This window comes from Rhinolophus sinicus, chromosome 1 (genome assembly GCF_057876585.1).
Source record: "Rhinolophus sinicus isolate RSI-liver-muscle chromosome 1, RSI-T2T, whole genome shotgun sequence".
Lineage (NCBI taxonomy): Eukaryota > Metazoa > Chordata > Mammalia > Chiroptera > Rhinolophidae > Rhinolophus > Rhinolophus sinicus.
In genome coordinates this window covers 87,679,080-87,694,648 of record NC_142501.1, presented here as the reverse complement: position 1 = coordinate 87,694,648, position 15,569 = coordinate 87,679,080, and the positions used below count along the sequence as shown (strand labels likewise).

Sequence of the window (15,569 nt, the reverse complement as noted above, 5' to 3'; positions counted from 1 at the left end):
GAGGGGAATACTTTAGGAAGATTGTGTTACTGTTTTCCTGTAAAGCACTCCAGGAATTTGTATCTCCCTCATGATATTCTGAATTAAAAAGAATGCATTAAAGAAGATAGCTTTACCTTACAAAAAAGATAATGTCATGATTTTTCAATCAGTGCACTTTGTTGTAAGTACATATTAAGTCTGGAACTTCTTACAGATGAAGTTTGGAAGTCGCCTATATAGTCGTTATTAAAAAGTGGTACTATTGTGTTTTCATTATGTTATTAGGACTCTAATTTTATATTATTCTGCAATACAGAGCATTTAGGTGATTATACTGATGGACTGAATGAGTGAAAGAAACGACTAATTCAGTGGGCATTAAAAGAGAGGGGTAGTAAACACTACATCATATGAAAAACTGTAAGAATGATAGCACATAGTGACATCCCTGAGATTATTCCATCATATTCTCCAAACTGACTGAGTCCTGTCTTGGCTTTTATGGATCAGGTGAGAAGCCAGAGTTCCTATGGCAAAAAAGAGAACTTCCCTGTTTCCCTGTTATCACACGGTATTTTTTTCTTAAAGCACTGGTAGCACAAAACTGATATTGTGCTCCTACTTTGGTCCTTATCCTGACGTATATGTCAATAGACATTGTAAAACCTCTCAAAACACTTCATTTTTATCCTGGTAGGTTCTGAAGTTCTATCTGAAGTGCTACTTTAGACCCAGATGGCTCCTTTATCTAAAGTATTCCAAATGTTCTAACTTGCTACCTTCTTAGATTACTTTAAACCACATCACAATAGACAAAAGTCCCAAATTAAAATTAAATTAGCTCACAGTACGGATTCTCTGTGATTGCTTTTGGCAACCTTTTATAAGGGCTTTGTGAAATTGTACTAATTAAAATTTTCTGTGTGAATGCAGTTTAGAATATGAGTATCTCAAAACTAATAAACCTTTTAACATGTAAAATTTTAAATGTTTTGAATGTTCATTTAGTGGGACATTGGGAACTGACTTGACTTTTGTGTGCGTCAGTTCCTCATCTGTACAATGGTGTTAACAATGGTACCTATCCCATGGAGTTGTGAGGATTTAATAAATTAATATGTGTAAAGTGTGTAGACAAGTACCTAGCACAATAGTAAGCATTCCATAAATACTAGCCATTGTTATCATTTAAAATTCTATGCTTTCAGATTTCTTGAGCATATGATCTTGTCTTTTACTTTAGCATACTAGAGTTTCCAGTGTTAGGCCTGTATTTAGATATTCTAAATAGTTCAAGGGCATCTCTGGTTGCAGTGCCTGTGTCCTCCACCTTCATCACACTCCCAGCATTCTGACTGCTCTACTTTCGGGTGCTCTCTGCTTTGGCTTTTTTATTAGTCACAGGTATCTATTACTACCCTCATGACCAAGGTAACTCTCGGGACCTGAAAAAGGCATGTATTATTATCCCTATTCTCTTGTTCAGTCTGAGTAGAATTCTTTTTAAGACACTGAGTAAAGGAAAGGAGACGGTTTCTTCCAAAAGTAGATTAAAATATGAACTTTAAATATGTGAGTAAATTAAGTGCTACCTTCGTAATGTAAATAAGTGAAAATGTTTTTGTATTCCATCATTAAATTAGGAAGAACAATTCTAGTACATATAGGGAAAAGGAAGAAACCTAGAATAGTAGGAATATAAATAGGTAAATAAACTTGATTTTAAAAGCTAAGATCTGGGAACTTTAAACTTCATGTGCAAAATGTTTACTATAGTACCTGACACGTAGTAAATGCTCAAAAAATGGTATTATTACTACTAATACCTGAGAGCATTAATCATACGAATTATCATAATAGATACAGCAGATATTTTTAAAAATAGACAAGATCTATATGAAGAGAACTACAAAACTCTCATGAATGAAATCAAAGAAGAACTAAATAAATGGAGTGATATTCCATGTTCATGGATAGGAAGACTCAGTGTTATCAAGATGTCTGTTTTTCCCAACTTGACTTATAGATTCAGTATAATCTCAGTCAAAACCTCAGTAAGTATTCTGTGGATATCGACAAACTGATTCTAATGTTTATGTAGAGAGGCAAAAGACCCAGAGTAGCCAATACAGTATTCAAGAAAAAGAAAGTCAGAGGATTGATACTGTCTGACTTCAGGACTTACTATAAAGCTGATAATCAAGACAGTGTGGTATTGACAAAATAATATACAAATAGATCAACAGAATAGACCACAGAGTCTTGAAATAGACCTACACAAATATAGTCAATTGATCTTTGACAAAGGAGAAAAGGCAGAATGGAGAAAAATAGTCTTTCCAACAATTAGTGCTAAAACAACTGTACATGCACATGCAAAAAATGGATCTGGACCCTTCACAAAAATTAACTCAAAATAGATCATAAACCTAAATGTAAAATGTAAACCTAACTCCTAGAAGATAACATAGGGGAAAATCTAGACGACCTTGGGTTTGGTGATGATATTTTAGATACAATATCAAAGACATGATACGTGAAAGAAATAATTGATAAGTTAGACTTCATTAAAGTTAAGAACTTTTGCTCTGTGACTGACACTGTCAAGAGTGAGAAGAGAAGCTATAGACTGGGAGAAAATATTTGAAAGAGATATCTGATAAAAGACTTATTATCCAAAGTATGCAAAGAACTATGAAAACTAACAAACTGATTTAAAAATGGGACAAAGACCTTAAAGACCTTAATAGACACTTCACCTAAGAAGATATACAGATGGCAAATAAGCAAAGATGCTCAACATCATATGTAATTAAGGAATTGCAAATTCAAACAACAGTGAGATAACACACATATCCGAATGGCCTAAATTCAAAACACTGACAATACCAAACTCTGGTGAGGATGTGGCGCAACAGGACTTCCCACCATTGCTGGTGGGAATGCAAAATGGTACAGCAACTTTAGAAGACAGTTTTTTATTAAACTACTCATAGTCTTACCATACAAACCAGTAATTTCACTCCTTGGTATTTACCCAACAGCCTGCACACAGACGTTTCTAGCAGCTTTATTCCTGATTGCCAAAACTTGGAAGCAACCAAGATACTTTTCCATAGGTGAATAAATAAACTGTGGTGCATCCAGAGAATGTGGTATCATTCAGTGCTAAAAAGAAGTGAGCTATCAAACCATGAGAATATGTGGAAGAACCTTACGTGCATATTATTAAGTAAAAGAAGCCAATCTGAAAAGGCTACAAATTGCAGGATTCCAACTATATGACGTTGTAGGAAAGGCAAAACTGGATCATTAAAATGATCAGTGGTTGCCCAAAGGTTAGGGGAGAGGAAGGGATTGAGAGATGGAGTACAGAGGGTTTTTATGGTGATAAAGCTATTTGGTGTGATACTGTAATGGTTGATGATACATGCCTTTCTACATTGTCAAAATCCATAGAATGTACAACACCAAGTGTGCACCTTAATGTAAACTGTGGACTATGGGTGATAATGATTTGTCAGTGCAGGTTCATCAGTTGTAACAAATGTACCACTCTGGTGTGAGATGATAGTGGGGGGGAGGCTATGTGTATCGGGGCAGGGACGTATTGAACTCTACTTTCTCCTGAATTTTGCTACGAGCCTAAAACTACTCTGTAATTTAAAGATTATTATTTTTTAAATGGGCATGCAAAGAAAAGGAAAATATATTTCATAATAAAGAAAAAGATCAATAGGAACAGACCTAGAAATTATCAGTAGACAAAGTCATTAATATATGCTTGAAAGTTAAGGGAAACCTTGAACATGATGAGAGACATGGAAAATATTTGTAAGAAAAGACCCTAGTGATGAAAAATACAATCAAAATGGACAATACTCTAGAAGTGGGTTAGACACTGGAAGAAAAGATAAACAAAAGATATAGAAACTATCCAAGATGAAATACAGAGAGTAAAAGAATAAATAAATGATTGTAGCACATAGTGAGGACAACATTAGATAATTGAAATTCTAAAAGGAGAAAGGAGGAACAGAAAAAAATACTGAAGAAATAATGGTCAGATTTTTCATATTTCATGAGAACTATAAACCCACACATCCACGAAGCTCAGTGAACCACATGCACAGAAAACATGAAGAAAACTACACCAAGGCACACAGGTTCAATTACTTTAATACTAGTGATAAAGAATTTTAAAAGCCAATATGAAGACTTTGCTTCCAGGAAAATGGAGTAGATGTGCTTCTCACTGTTCCTCCTGGTAAGTAAAACAAAAATCCGTGGACATTATATATAAAACAAACATAAGAATGCTGGAAAATGGAGAAAAAGGCATACTATCTAAGGACTTTGGGATCCAGGGACTGACTGTGGTATGTTCTGTGGGTTTTCATTTTGTCTCATATATTAAAGACTTGATGCTGAAGAAACCAGCAGTTTGGCACAGATGATAAAAAAACCCAACACAAGCCTGTTCCCTCTAGGCAAAGTACTAGGAAAAGAACAGCCTAGTAGCCTAGTTAATTTAGATAATAACAATTCTGCTTCAGCCAAATACTGTAACAAAACTGGACCCATGATCACCCATACTAACAAACGCCAGTGGAGCACCTGAACTTCCACTTTCCCCAGGCTACAGTGAGGAACACTAACCCCCAACCAAGATGATAGCAGATAAGGCCAGGTAGGGAGCCAGGACTTCGTACCCACTTGGCAATAACATGTCTCCCACCCACCTGCCATGGTGGCATTGGAGATGATATAGGGAGCCTAGGTTTCCACCCTCAACTAGCAGTAATGAGGTGCCCTGCCTCCTCCCTGCCTGGGTCATGTCAGAGAAGGCCTAGTGTGGAATCAGGACTTTTCACCGCTGCTCTGTAGTGTCAGTGGTGACCACACTTGACACGAAGGTGTCAGTGGAGGGCATATGGGGAACAGTAACAAGTCATCTTTACTCCTGCCATCTAGGGAGACATCAGTGGGCTTAGTGGGGAGCTAGAACTACCACTTCCACCTAACATGGGTTTCATGAGGAGTCTCTTCCAGATGTCATAGAGGTGGAGTGGGGAATCTGGACTACTCCATCTGGCAATAATGAGGCAGCAACACCACCTTTCCTCTACCAGAGGAAACAGAAACTTTAGCCAGCTAAAACAGAAACTTGAAATAAGAATCAGTCCTAATATAATACCCAAGAAGTCCAAATTACAATCAGAAATTCCATGTCATACTGAGAACCTAGAAGATCTCAAACTAAATCAATAGATGCTAACACTGAGATGACAGAATTATCTAACAAATATTTTAACTCAGTCATATTAAAAATGCTTTAATGTACAATTAAAAACATGCTTGAAACAAATGAAAAAAATAGAGTATCTCAGCCAAGAAGTAAGAAATATGAAGAAGAACCAAATGGAAATTTTAGAGCTGAAAAATACGATGACTGCCCCCCCCAACACAAACAAACACCTCAGTTGATGGCCTCAACAGCAGAATGGAGGGGATAGAAGAAAGAATCAGTGAACTTGAAGATAGAACATTAGAATTACCCAACCTGAACAAACTACAGAAAATAGATTAAAAAAACAAATAACCAGGGATAGCCTTAGGCACTTGTGGAAATATGGCAAGAGATCTAAGATTTTGTCATGGAAAGGAAAAAAGAAAGAGGGCAGTGCTGAAAATACACTTAAAGATATAAAGGCTGAATACTCCCCCAATTTGGTAGACACAAACATACAGACAGATTCAAGAAGCTTGAATCTTGTCTGAACATCAGACGAGATAAAACCAAAGAAATCCACACTAAGAGACATCAAACTTATAAACACTATAGGAAAAAAATGCTGAAAGTAGCAGGAGAGAAATGGTACCTTACTTATAAGAGGAAAACAATTTCTAGACATTTCTCATCAGAAACCACAGAGGCCAAAAGGATGTGCCACAGCATTATCAACTGCTGAAGGAAAAGAAGTGTCAACTCATAATTCTATATCCAGCAGAAATATCCTTCAGGAATGAAGGATGAATCAAGACATTCTTAGAATAAGGAAAACTAAGAGAATCTGTTGCCAGTAGACCTATCCAAAAGAATGTCTAAGGGAAATTCTCTAAACAGAAATAAAACAATACAAAAGGAACCTCACAGCATCAGGAAGGATAAGCAAAACGGGGTATATACAAAAGACTTCCTGAGTTAGTTTTCTAAATTTTGTGTGATGGTTGGAGCAAAAATTATAACACTGCCTGATTTGGTTTTAAATATGTATAGAGAAAATCATTAAGACAATTATATTATGAACAAGGGCAAAGGGATGTAAAGGGAGGTAAAATTTCTCTATCATTTGAACTGGTAAAATGAACCCAGTAGACCATGATAAATTATGTATATATATAATATAATACCTACAGCAACAAGTAAGAAAGCTATACAATAAGATAGCCAGAGCATTATAAATAAATCAAAATGGAATCCTAAAAAATGTTCAAATAACACCCAGGAAGGCAGAAAAACACAAACAAATAGAAAACAAACTTAAAAAGGGAAAAAAGAAGAAAAACTTAAGCTGTTAACATATTAACAGTCATAATAAATACAAACGGTCTAAATATACCAATTAAAAGACAGATTTGCAGAGTTGATTTTAAAAAAAGATCCAACTATATGCTGTTTCCAGGAAACTTCAAATATAACAATATAGGTAGTTAGTAAAAGGATGGCAAAAGATACATCATGCAAACATTAATTAAAAGAAGCACAAGTGGGTATATTACCATCAGTTGAAGTAGACTTCAGAGCAAAGAAAAATGCCAGAGGTAAACATTATATGACAAAAAATGTCAGTCGACTGGGGAGGCATATGCATACTAGTTATATATGAAACAGAGCTGCAAAATATGTGAAGTAAAAATTGATAGAACTAAAAGGAGAAATAGACAAATTCACAATTGTTGGAGACTTCACACTGCTATCTCAACAATGGATAGAACAGGTAGTAAATCAGGAAGGACATAGAACTCAACACAACCATCAACCAACAGAAATCTAGTCAAAATTTATAGAACATTCCACCCAACAGGAGTACCTAAATACATTCTTCGAGTGTCCACTGAACATATACCCAGATAGACCATAACTTGAGCCATAAAATAAACCTCAATAAAGTTACAAAAATTGAAATTATACACAGTGATTTCTCCAACCACTGTAAGCAAACTAGAAATCAATAATGGAAAGGAAGCAGAGAAATCTTCAAGTGAAATGACAGTTTAAATAATTCATGAGTCAAAGAGGAAATTTCAATGAAAAACATATCAGTGAAAAAACAGTTTCAGAAAATACATTGATCTGATTGAAAATGAAAATGCAACATATTAAAATATTTGGGACACAGCTAAAGCAGTGCTGAGAGAAAAATTCATAGCACTAAATACATTCATTAGAAAAGTTTGTCAAATGAATAATCTAGCTCCCACCTTAGGAATCTAGAAAGAGAGGATCAAAATAAACCCAAAGCAAGCAAAGGGAAGGAAATAAAAAAGATAAGAGTAGAAACCAATTAAATTGAAAACCGAAACAATAGAGAACATCAGTGAAACAAAAAGCTGTTTCTTTTGAAAAGACTAATGAATGACAAACCTTTAGCTTGGATGACAGAGAGAAGACACAAATCACTTATATCAGGAATTAAACAGAACATTACTACAGACCTTGCAGACATCAAAAGGGTAATCTTATTAGGTTATTACCTAGAGATGAACTCGAGCTAAATTTGACAAACATAGATGAAATAGGCACATACAACCATAACTTGGTCCATATAAAGTAGGTAGTTTGAATAGCTGTATAGCTATTGAGGAAACTAAATTCATAATTTAAAAATTCTCAAAAAGAATGATTTCACTGGTGAATTCTACCAACTGATTTTTAAAAAAATGAAAACCAATTGTGTAAAGTGTCTTCTAGAAAATAGAAGAGGTGGATGTCACCAGTGGGGGAAATAGGGTAAAAGGTATACAGGATCTCTATTATTCCTTTCAACTGCTGCATGCGAACCTACCACTATCTAAAAATAAAAAAGTTTAATAATAAAAAAAGAAGTAACAAGAGAAAAAAGATATTTTGTGCAGAAGAACAAAGATGAGAATGACAACAGACTTCCCTTTGGAAGTAATACAAGTCCAAAGATAGTAGAGCAACATCTTTAAAATTCTGAAAGAAAAAATGTAGGCCATTTGATTGCAGAGCCTGTACTCTGAACCATTTCTCTATGCTTCATCATAAAGTTAATAAAAACAAAGACAGATGAAGCAATTAGATATACTACTTTTCCTTTAGTGTGCCCTGGGGAATTAAGAATGGTCCTCCCATCCATTGAAAAGATGATCAACAATTAATTAGTCCTAGTTCCTTATCTGTTTCGGTTCAGTTTCCTTTACTTCAACAACTTTTTAAAAGTAAAATTGGTTAATACATCATCTTTTCTGTTAAGTAAGCTTATATTCTCGAAGAGAATGAAATAAACTTGGAGGTAACTTTAATACAGGAAGATTTGGATAAACGTCATAAAAAAGAAATTCAAACAAAGGACTGAGAGCACAACCAGTTGAGGCTATCAAGGAAGATGGTGTGTGACGCTGAGTGAGAGTGCAGGAAAAGAGAAGAGTGAGGACGTGTCCAAGATCTATACCCAGATGACTGGGACAAGAGCCGTGTCACAGCAGCGATTGAATATAAGCTTGATAGCAGAGGTTTTGCATTTGTTTGCTTGTCTGCTCGGTTCGCTGATGTAGCCTTACTACCCGGAACAGTGCTGGGTACATAGTAAGTACTCCATAAATATTTGTTGCATGACTGAATAAATAGAGAAATTAGAAGGCAGTGATCACCAGTTTGGGTAGGAATGATTTGGTAGTGAGCTCTGCTTCAGGAGTTGTGAGTGTGGGATCTAATCCTGATTCTGCCGTTAGCTGTCTCCGTCCACAGTTTCATCTTACACTTCAGCTGTCAGACGAAAGATGCCCCTCGAAACTGCTAGAGCAAGCAATAATACAGGAAACATACTGGACAGGAACATTAGTTGTCTGACCACATATGTAAAATGAAGACTGTAGGAGAAACTGTTGTTACTAAATGCAGTTTTGTGTATGGCATACTCAGCTCAAGACAGAACTCAGGAAAGGCAACGTCTGAACCCGAGTTACGCACTGACTCCCGACCTAGGTGAGATCCACACCTCTAACACAGCACACTAAAACTGTGTTTGAGTTACGTCCTGCCAAAGCTAAATGGTACCATCAAGATTTCCGGCCCAAGCCCTTCATTTTAACTGAGGCCAAAGTGAAAAAGTGACTTGCACAAAGTCACACAGCGAGCTGAAGGAAAGAGAAAATGGAGGGAAAAAAGGTGGTCAGGGACCAAACCCCAGGGGTAATCTTTATATGTAAAGGGTGAGAGAGAAAATAGGAGAGAGACACTAATTAGTTGGGTTTTTGAGGGCTTGACTCTGAATTCTACAGGTGGTTTCCAAGAAAACGTTCTTTTCTGGGGGGAAAAAATGTCTGCTGGATAGCTCTACCTGTATTCCCCACTGACATCTTTAGTTCAGCTTGTCCAGAACCAAATTGGAATCACTGCATGTTAACATGGAGAAGGATCTTCAGCGGCCTCCAGTCTAACCTCATTGCACAGATGCAGAAAACACATTCTGCCCTGGGGTGGGTCTCACACTTCTTAGGTTCGTGTATAGCCACGTGAGCAATCAGTTGTCTTTTGGGCCACTTTTACCTGGGTTGCAGAGCATTATTTTGTCTTAAGAGTAAGCCTTCCGAGCTCACTCAGTCTGGTTACACGCAACCCGTGGTGGTGTTTACAGCAGTGGTGTCTAACTTTTTTTTAAAAACAGCTGAAGCTTTTCTTTAAAGAAAGTTGAATCATCTGAAGAAACCTCAAATATAAAAAAAGACTGAAAAAGGAAGCTTTAACAACAAAGATTTGGTGGTGATAGTGGGGGATAGATAGTTTGGGAGAACAGGAAAGGGAAAGAATGAGTTTGACCATGATTACCTGGCACCCTCGTGCCAGAGGTGAGAGCCCTCTCGGTGCTTCAGGTTGGGAAGCGTCTTGAAACCCAGCATTGGGGGGCCCGGGGGATCTGGGAGTGATGGTTGGCGTGAACTCCCGGGAAAACCACTGGTGTTTCTGCTCTGCAAGTTCCCTAGTGACATTTCCAATGCCTTGTAGTAATGATTTTCAGTTCTTTTTTGAATCTGACAATTAGGAACTATGGCATCATTATATCTGGGGCTTTCATAAACTCTCAGCTATCATTTGAAAATGCTCATCAGTCACATTTGTACTGTATTTCCCCGAAAGTAAAACCAGGTCTTATGTTAATTTTGCTCCAAAAGACACATTTTCAGGGGATGTCTTATTTTTTTCATGTACAACAATCTGCATTTATTCATGTACAACAATCTACATTCATTTATTCATGTACAAAAATCTGCATTTATTCAAATACAGTCATGTCATCTTTTTCTGGAACATCGTCATAACTCTCCAAACCTTGAATTCCAGCTTAAATTTCTTGTGATTCCATTTCCTACAGAACCATTGGCCCCAATCTCTCATGTCCAGCAATAGAGCTCTCCTTAAATGAGCACTTCTTGTCCATGTAGTCTGCTCATAGTGCTTTGGCAACACAGCTGTCAGTGACTTTATCCCAGGAATTCTTCACCCAAGTCACGACCTCTTGCAGGCTAGGCTTCACAAAGTTTCCATTCTGATCTCTTTCCATTCTGTTTTCAGTGTAGTTGATTTCCATGTGCAAATGGTCCTTGAATGGCTTGTTTATTGCAATATCAAGAGTCTGAAGATAGGCAGTCATTCCTGCGGGAATTATTATTTGATCTATTCTCTGCAAGGAAGTTCTTCATGTCTTTAGCGCGGTGAGTGCTGGCTGAATCCCAGACTAGCAGACCTCTTTGACCACCTTACAGAACAAGTGGCAGCATTAAATTGACCCACTTACTTATAACTGCTTGTGTGCACCAGGCTTTTCAGTTTCAAGAACATAAATGCCTGAAACACATTCAACCTTATCTTTCTTGCCCTTAGTGATTAGAGGTGGGGTTTTCTTTCCATCCAGATGAATTGCCAAAATACAGGTAACTCATGCACTTTCGTAACGAGTGGAGGGAATGTAGATTGATGAGGCACCCCTCTGATCAATTGTCGTTTGAGATCCTTGGCCCATAAAAACTGCAGTTTCATCCATAGCACTCATGTTGGAGAGTTGGTATTTAGAAAAGTCGATGCCATCAACAAAGGACTTGAATGCAAGTGCATGTTAAATAACTTCAATATCTTTCAGCTGGAACAGTGTTGTTGATCTTAGAGACAGTTCATATCGCTGAAGGAAGCCATCCAGCCAGTGTTGCGATGCTTTGAATTCTTCTGGGGATATTTCTAACTGTGGTGCCATTGCAAGGGCAAATGCTTGAATATCAGCCCTGCGCACAACCAAAGCCTTTGCTCTCCTGTCAGCAATCCATTCACAGATGATGTCTTCCAGCTCAGGAAATAATGGTTGCCGACCTGATCCACACTTGCGCTTCTTAGCATTTCCCTCATCCACCTGTTGACTGAGGTTATCGTGCTCTGCTCGCCATTTTTGGACCATCAGGAGATCCAACTTCTCTTTGCAGAAAGCCATAAGATTCTTGCCCCGGGAGTCCTCCATGATTCCTTTCTTGTACTTGATGGAATAGCTCTTTCTTTTAGCACTCATCTGGGGTCAAAATATCATTCCCTTTAAATGTACTATTAAATCAAGTGTTAACTGAAGACTTACGAGACAGAAGTGGCAACAAAAATGATGGCGGTTAAGAATGATGGTGCACACAAAAACGACAAAAAATCGCAGGCATCGAAATTCAGAAAACTTTTCTTATTTCACATGAGTGCATTAAGTATGTCCGTTACAACACACGATGTATTGAATTATGACGATTTATATTAGACACAACACAACCACGTCCATTCGTTATCAAGTGCGCGTTATTCGTACGTTGTATCTGTACTCCAATTGGTCATTCGGCGATAAGTCTGTTCATCTGTTTACAGAGGCGTTTACCTCTCGTCCAAAGGCTTGGGTATTTACAAATACTTAATTATAATTTATATTATTTATTTTAAATATTAATGTCAATATTTATATTTAATTATATGTTAATATTATTATTTTATAATTTAATATATCCATCGTGTGTTGCAGTGGACATACTAAATGCGTCCATCTGGCTGAAAATGTTAACGGATTTATTTTGGGGGTAGGGCTTATATTACGCACATCCTGAAAAATCATGCTAGGGCTTATTTTGCGGTTAGGTCTTATTTTCAGGGAAATATGGTATTTTTTTTTTTTTTATGGATAAGCAGCTTTTTTTTGTGAATCAGGTTGCTTTGGAATAGATCATTTTGTTAGCATAGACATAGCCCAAGCATTACTGTCACATGAGAAAAAGCTTAGCAGCAATCAGCATATTGATCTTTCATAGACAAACACCTAGAATGTTCTGATGATTTTTAAAATACTTGACATTTTTTTAATAATTATTTTTATCATATTATTTATAATTTTGAATTTTATTCGGCACCTGGTGAAACCCTGTGTTAGACACCGTGTGGAGATAGAGGGACAACAGGACCAGGCGCTTGCCCTCACATTTCAGGCCTGCTGAGTACAGAAAGAACGGGACATCTTATTTCCTCCTTGGTACTGGAGTTCACCACCTGAGCTTTCTTCTTTACACTGTGCAATTTTTAATTTTAGTTTACTGACTTGTAAAGCATGTTCATGACTGAAAATTCCATAATTTAAGGTTGTATGCTCTTTCAAATTCTTACTAGATTGCAAGACTGGAGGAAGATAAAGAAGAACTACATAACCAGATGCTTAGCGTTGACCCCACCAGAGAACAGCTTGCTCAAGAAAAAGTTCAGCTGTGTGAGAAAGTAAAAGGTTTAAAGGCTGAAGTAGCAGAATTAAGAGCTGAAAAAGAGTATTTGGGTGCTCAGGTAGAAAATGCCCAAAGAATTCAGGTGCGGCAGCTGGCTGAGATGCAGGCGACAGTCAGATCCCTGGAGGTAAGGTTTTAATTGCTTCCCAGTAGAGGGTGGCATACTTTTTTTTTTTTTAATTAAAGTTTATTGGGGTGACAATTGTTAGTAAAGTTTCATAGATTTCAGGTGTACAATTCTGTAATACATTATTTAAATCTCACAATGTGTGTTCACCACCCAGAGTCAGTTCTCTTTCCATCACCATATATTAGACCCCATTTACCCTCTTCTAGAGCCCCTCTGCCCCCTTACCTTCTGGTAACCACTAGAATATTGTCTATGAGTTTTTGTTCCTTCATTTGTTTGTCTTGTTCTTTTGTTGTTTTCAGTTTTATATACCACGTATCAGTGAAATCATATGGTTCTCTACTTTTTCTGTCTGACTTATTTCGCTTAGCATTATAATCTCAAGATCTGTCCATGTTGTCACAAATGGTACTATTTCTTCTTTTCTTACCGCCGAATAGTATTCCGTTGTGTGTATATACCCCAACTTACCCATTCATCTATCGAAGGACATTTTGGTTATTTCCATTTCTTGGCCACCGTAAATAAAGCTTCAGTGAACATTGTAGCACACATGTCTTTATGGATAAATTTTTTCAAAATTTTTGGGTAGATACCCAGGAGAGGGATTGCTGGGTTGCATGGTAATTATATTCTTAATTTTTTGAGGAATCTCCACACTGCCTTCCATAGCAGCTGCATCAATCTGCATTCCCACCAACAGTGTATGAGGGTTCCTTTTTCTCCACAGCCTCTCCAGCACTTGTTATTATTTGTGTTGTTGATGATAGCCATTCTGACTGGGGTGAAGTGATATCTCATTGTGGTTTTTATTTGCATTTCTCTGATGATTAGTGATGTTGAGCTTTTTTGCATATGTCTATTTGCATTTGTATGTCCTCTTTGGAGAAATATCTCTTCAGGTCCTCTGCCCATTTTTCAGTTGGGTTGTTTGTTTTTTTGTTGTTGAGTTGTATAAGTTCCTTGTATGTTTTGGATATTAGCCCCTTTTCGGAGGCACTGTTTGCAAAAATCTTCTCCCTTTCAGTCGGTTGCCTCTTTATTTTGTCGATGGTTTCTTTTGCTGTGCAGAAGCTTTTAAGTTTGATATAGTCCCATTCATGTATTTTAGCTTTTACTTCCCTTGCCTTTGGAGTCAAATTCATAAAATGCTCTTTGAACCCAAGGTCCATAAGTTTAGTACCTATGTTTTCTTCTATGCAGTTTATTGTGTCAGGTCTTATTCTTAGGTCGTTGATCCATTTTGAATTAATTTTGGTACGTGGTGACAGATAGCAGTCCAGTTTCATTCGTTTGCACGTGGCTTTCCAGTTCTGTCAGCACCATTTATTGAAGAGGCTGTCTTTTCTCCATTGTATGTTTTTTGCTTCTTTGTCAAAAATTATCCATATTTATGTGGGTTTATTTCTTAATTCTCAATTCTGTTCCATTTGTCTGTGTGTCTGTTTTTCTGCCAATACCATGCAGTTTTGATTATTGTAGCCCTGTAGTACAAGCTAAAGTCAGGGAGTGTGATACCTCCAGTATTGTTCTTTTTTCTTAGGATTGCTTTGGCTATTCGGGGTCTTTTGTGGTTCCATACAAATCTGATGATTTTTGTTCTATTGCTTTAAAAAATGCCATTGGGATTTTGATGGGGATTGCATTAAATCTGTATATTGCTTTGGGTAATATGGCCATCTTAACTATGTTGATTCTTCCAATCCATGAGCAGGGAATGTCTTTCCATTTCTTTGTATCTTCTTCAATTTCTTTTAAAAACACCTTATAGTTTTCAGCATATAGGTCTTTCACGTCCTTGGTTAAGTTTATTCCTAGGTATTTTATTCTTTTTGCTGCAATTGCAAAAGGAATTGTTTCTTTATTTCTTTTTCTGAGATTTCATTGTTAGTATATGGGAATGCAGTGGACTTTTGTACGTTGATTTTGTAGCCGGACTTTTGTACATTGATTTTGAATTTTCCTGTATTCGTTTATTGTTTCTAATAGATTTTTGGTGGAGTCCTTAGGGTTTTCTATAGATAGCATCATATCATCTGCAAAAAGTGACAATTTAACTTCTTCATTCCCAATTTGGATGCCTTTTATTTCGTCTCTTGCCTGATTGCTCTGGCGAGGACTTCCAACACTATGTTGAAAAGCGAAGGTGATAGGGGACAGCGCTGCGGTGTTCCTGAACGTAGAGCAAAGGTCTTCAGTTTTTTTTTTTTACCATTAATTATGATATTAGCTGAGGTTTTGTCATATATGGCCTTTATTATGTTCAGGTGTTTTCTTCTATACCCATTTTATTAAGTGTTTTAATCGTAAATGGATGTTGCAAACTGTCATACGCTTTTTCTGCATCTATTGATATATTCATATGGTTTTTGTCCTTTATTTTATGTGGTGTATCACATTGATTGATTTGCGAATGTTGAACCAT

General features: G+C 36.9%; 1 protein-coding gene across 2 annotated transcripts in view; it reads left to right on the top strand.

Moving 5' to 3' along the window:
* CEP83 (centrosomal protein 83) overlaps positions 1 to 15,569 on the top strand; it is a 113,570-nt gene that overhangs the window by 52,429 nt on the left and 45,572 nt on the right. Inside the window, exon 6 of one of the 2 annotated variants that reach the window (XM_019710315.3) lies at positions 12,905 to 13,141. The exons of the other annotated variant lie outside the window; for it this stretch is intronic. Coding sequence (XP_019565874.3) covers positions 12,905 to 13,141 — 237 coding nt within the window. The remainder of the gene's footprint in view (positions 1 to 12,904; positions 13,142 to 15,569) is intronic. 2 annotated transcript variants of the gene reach the window in all.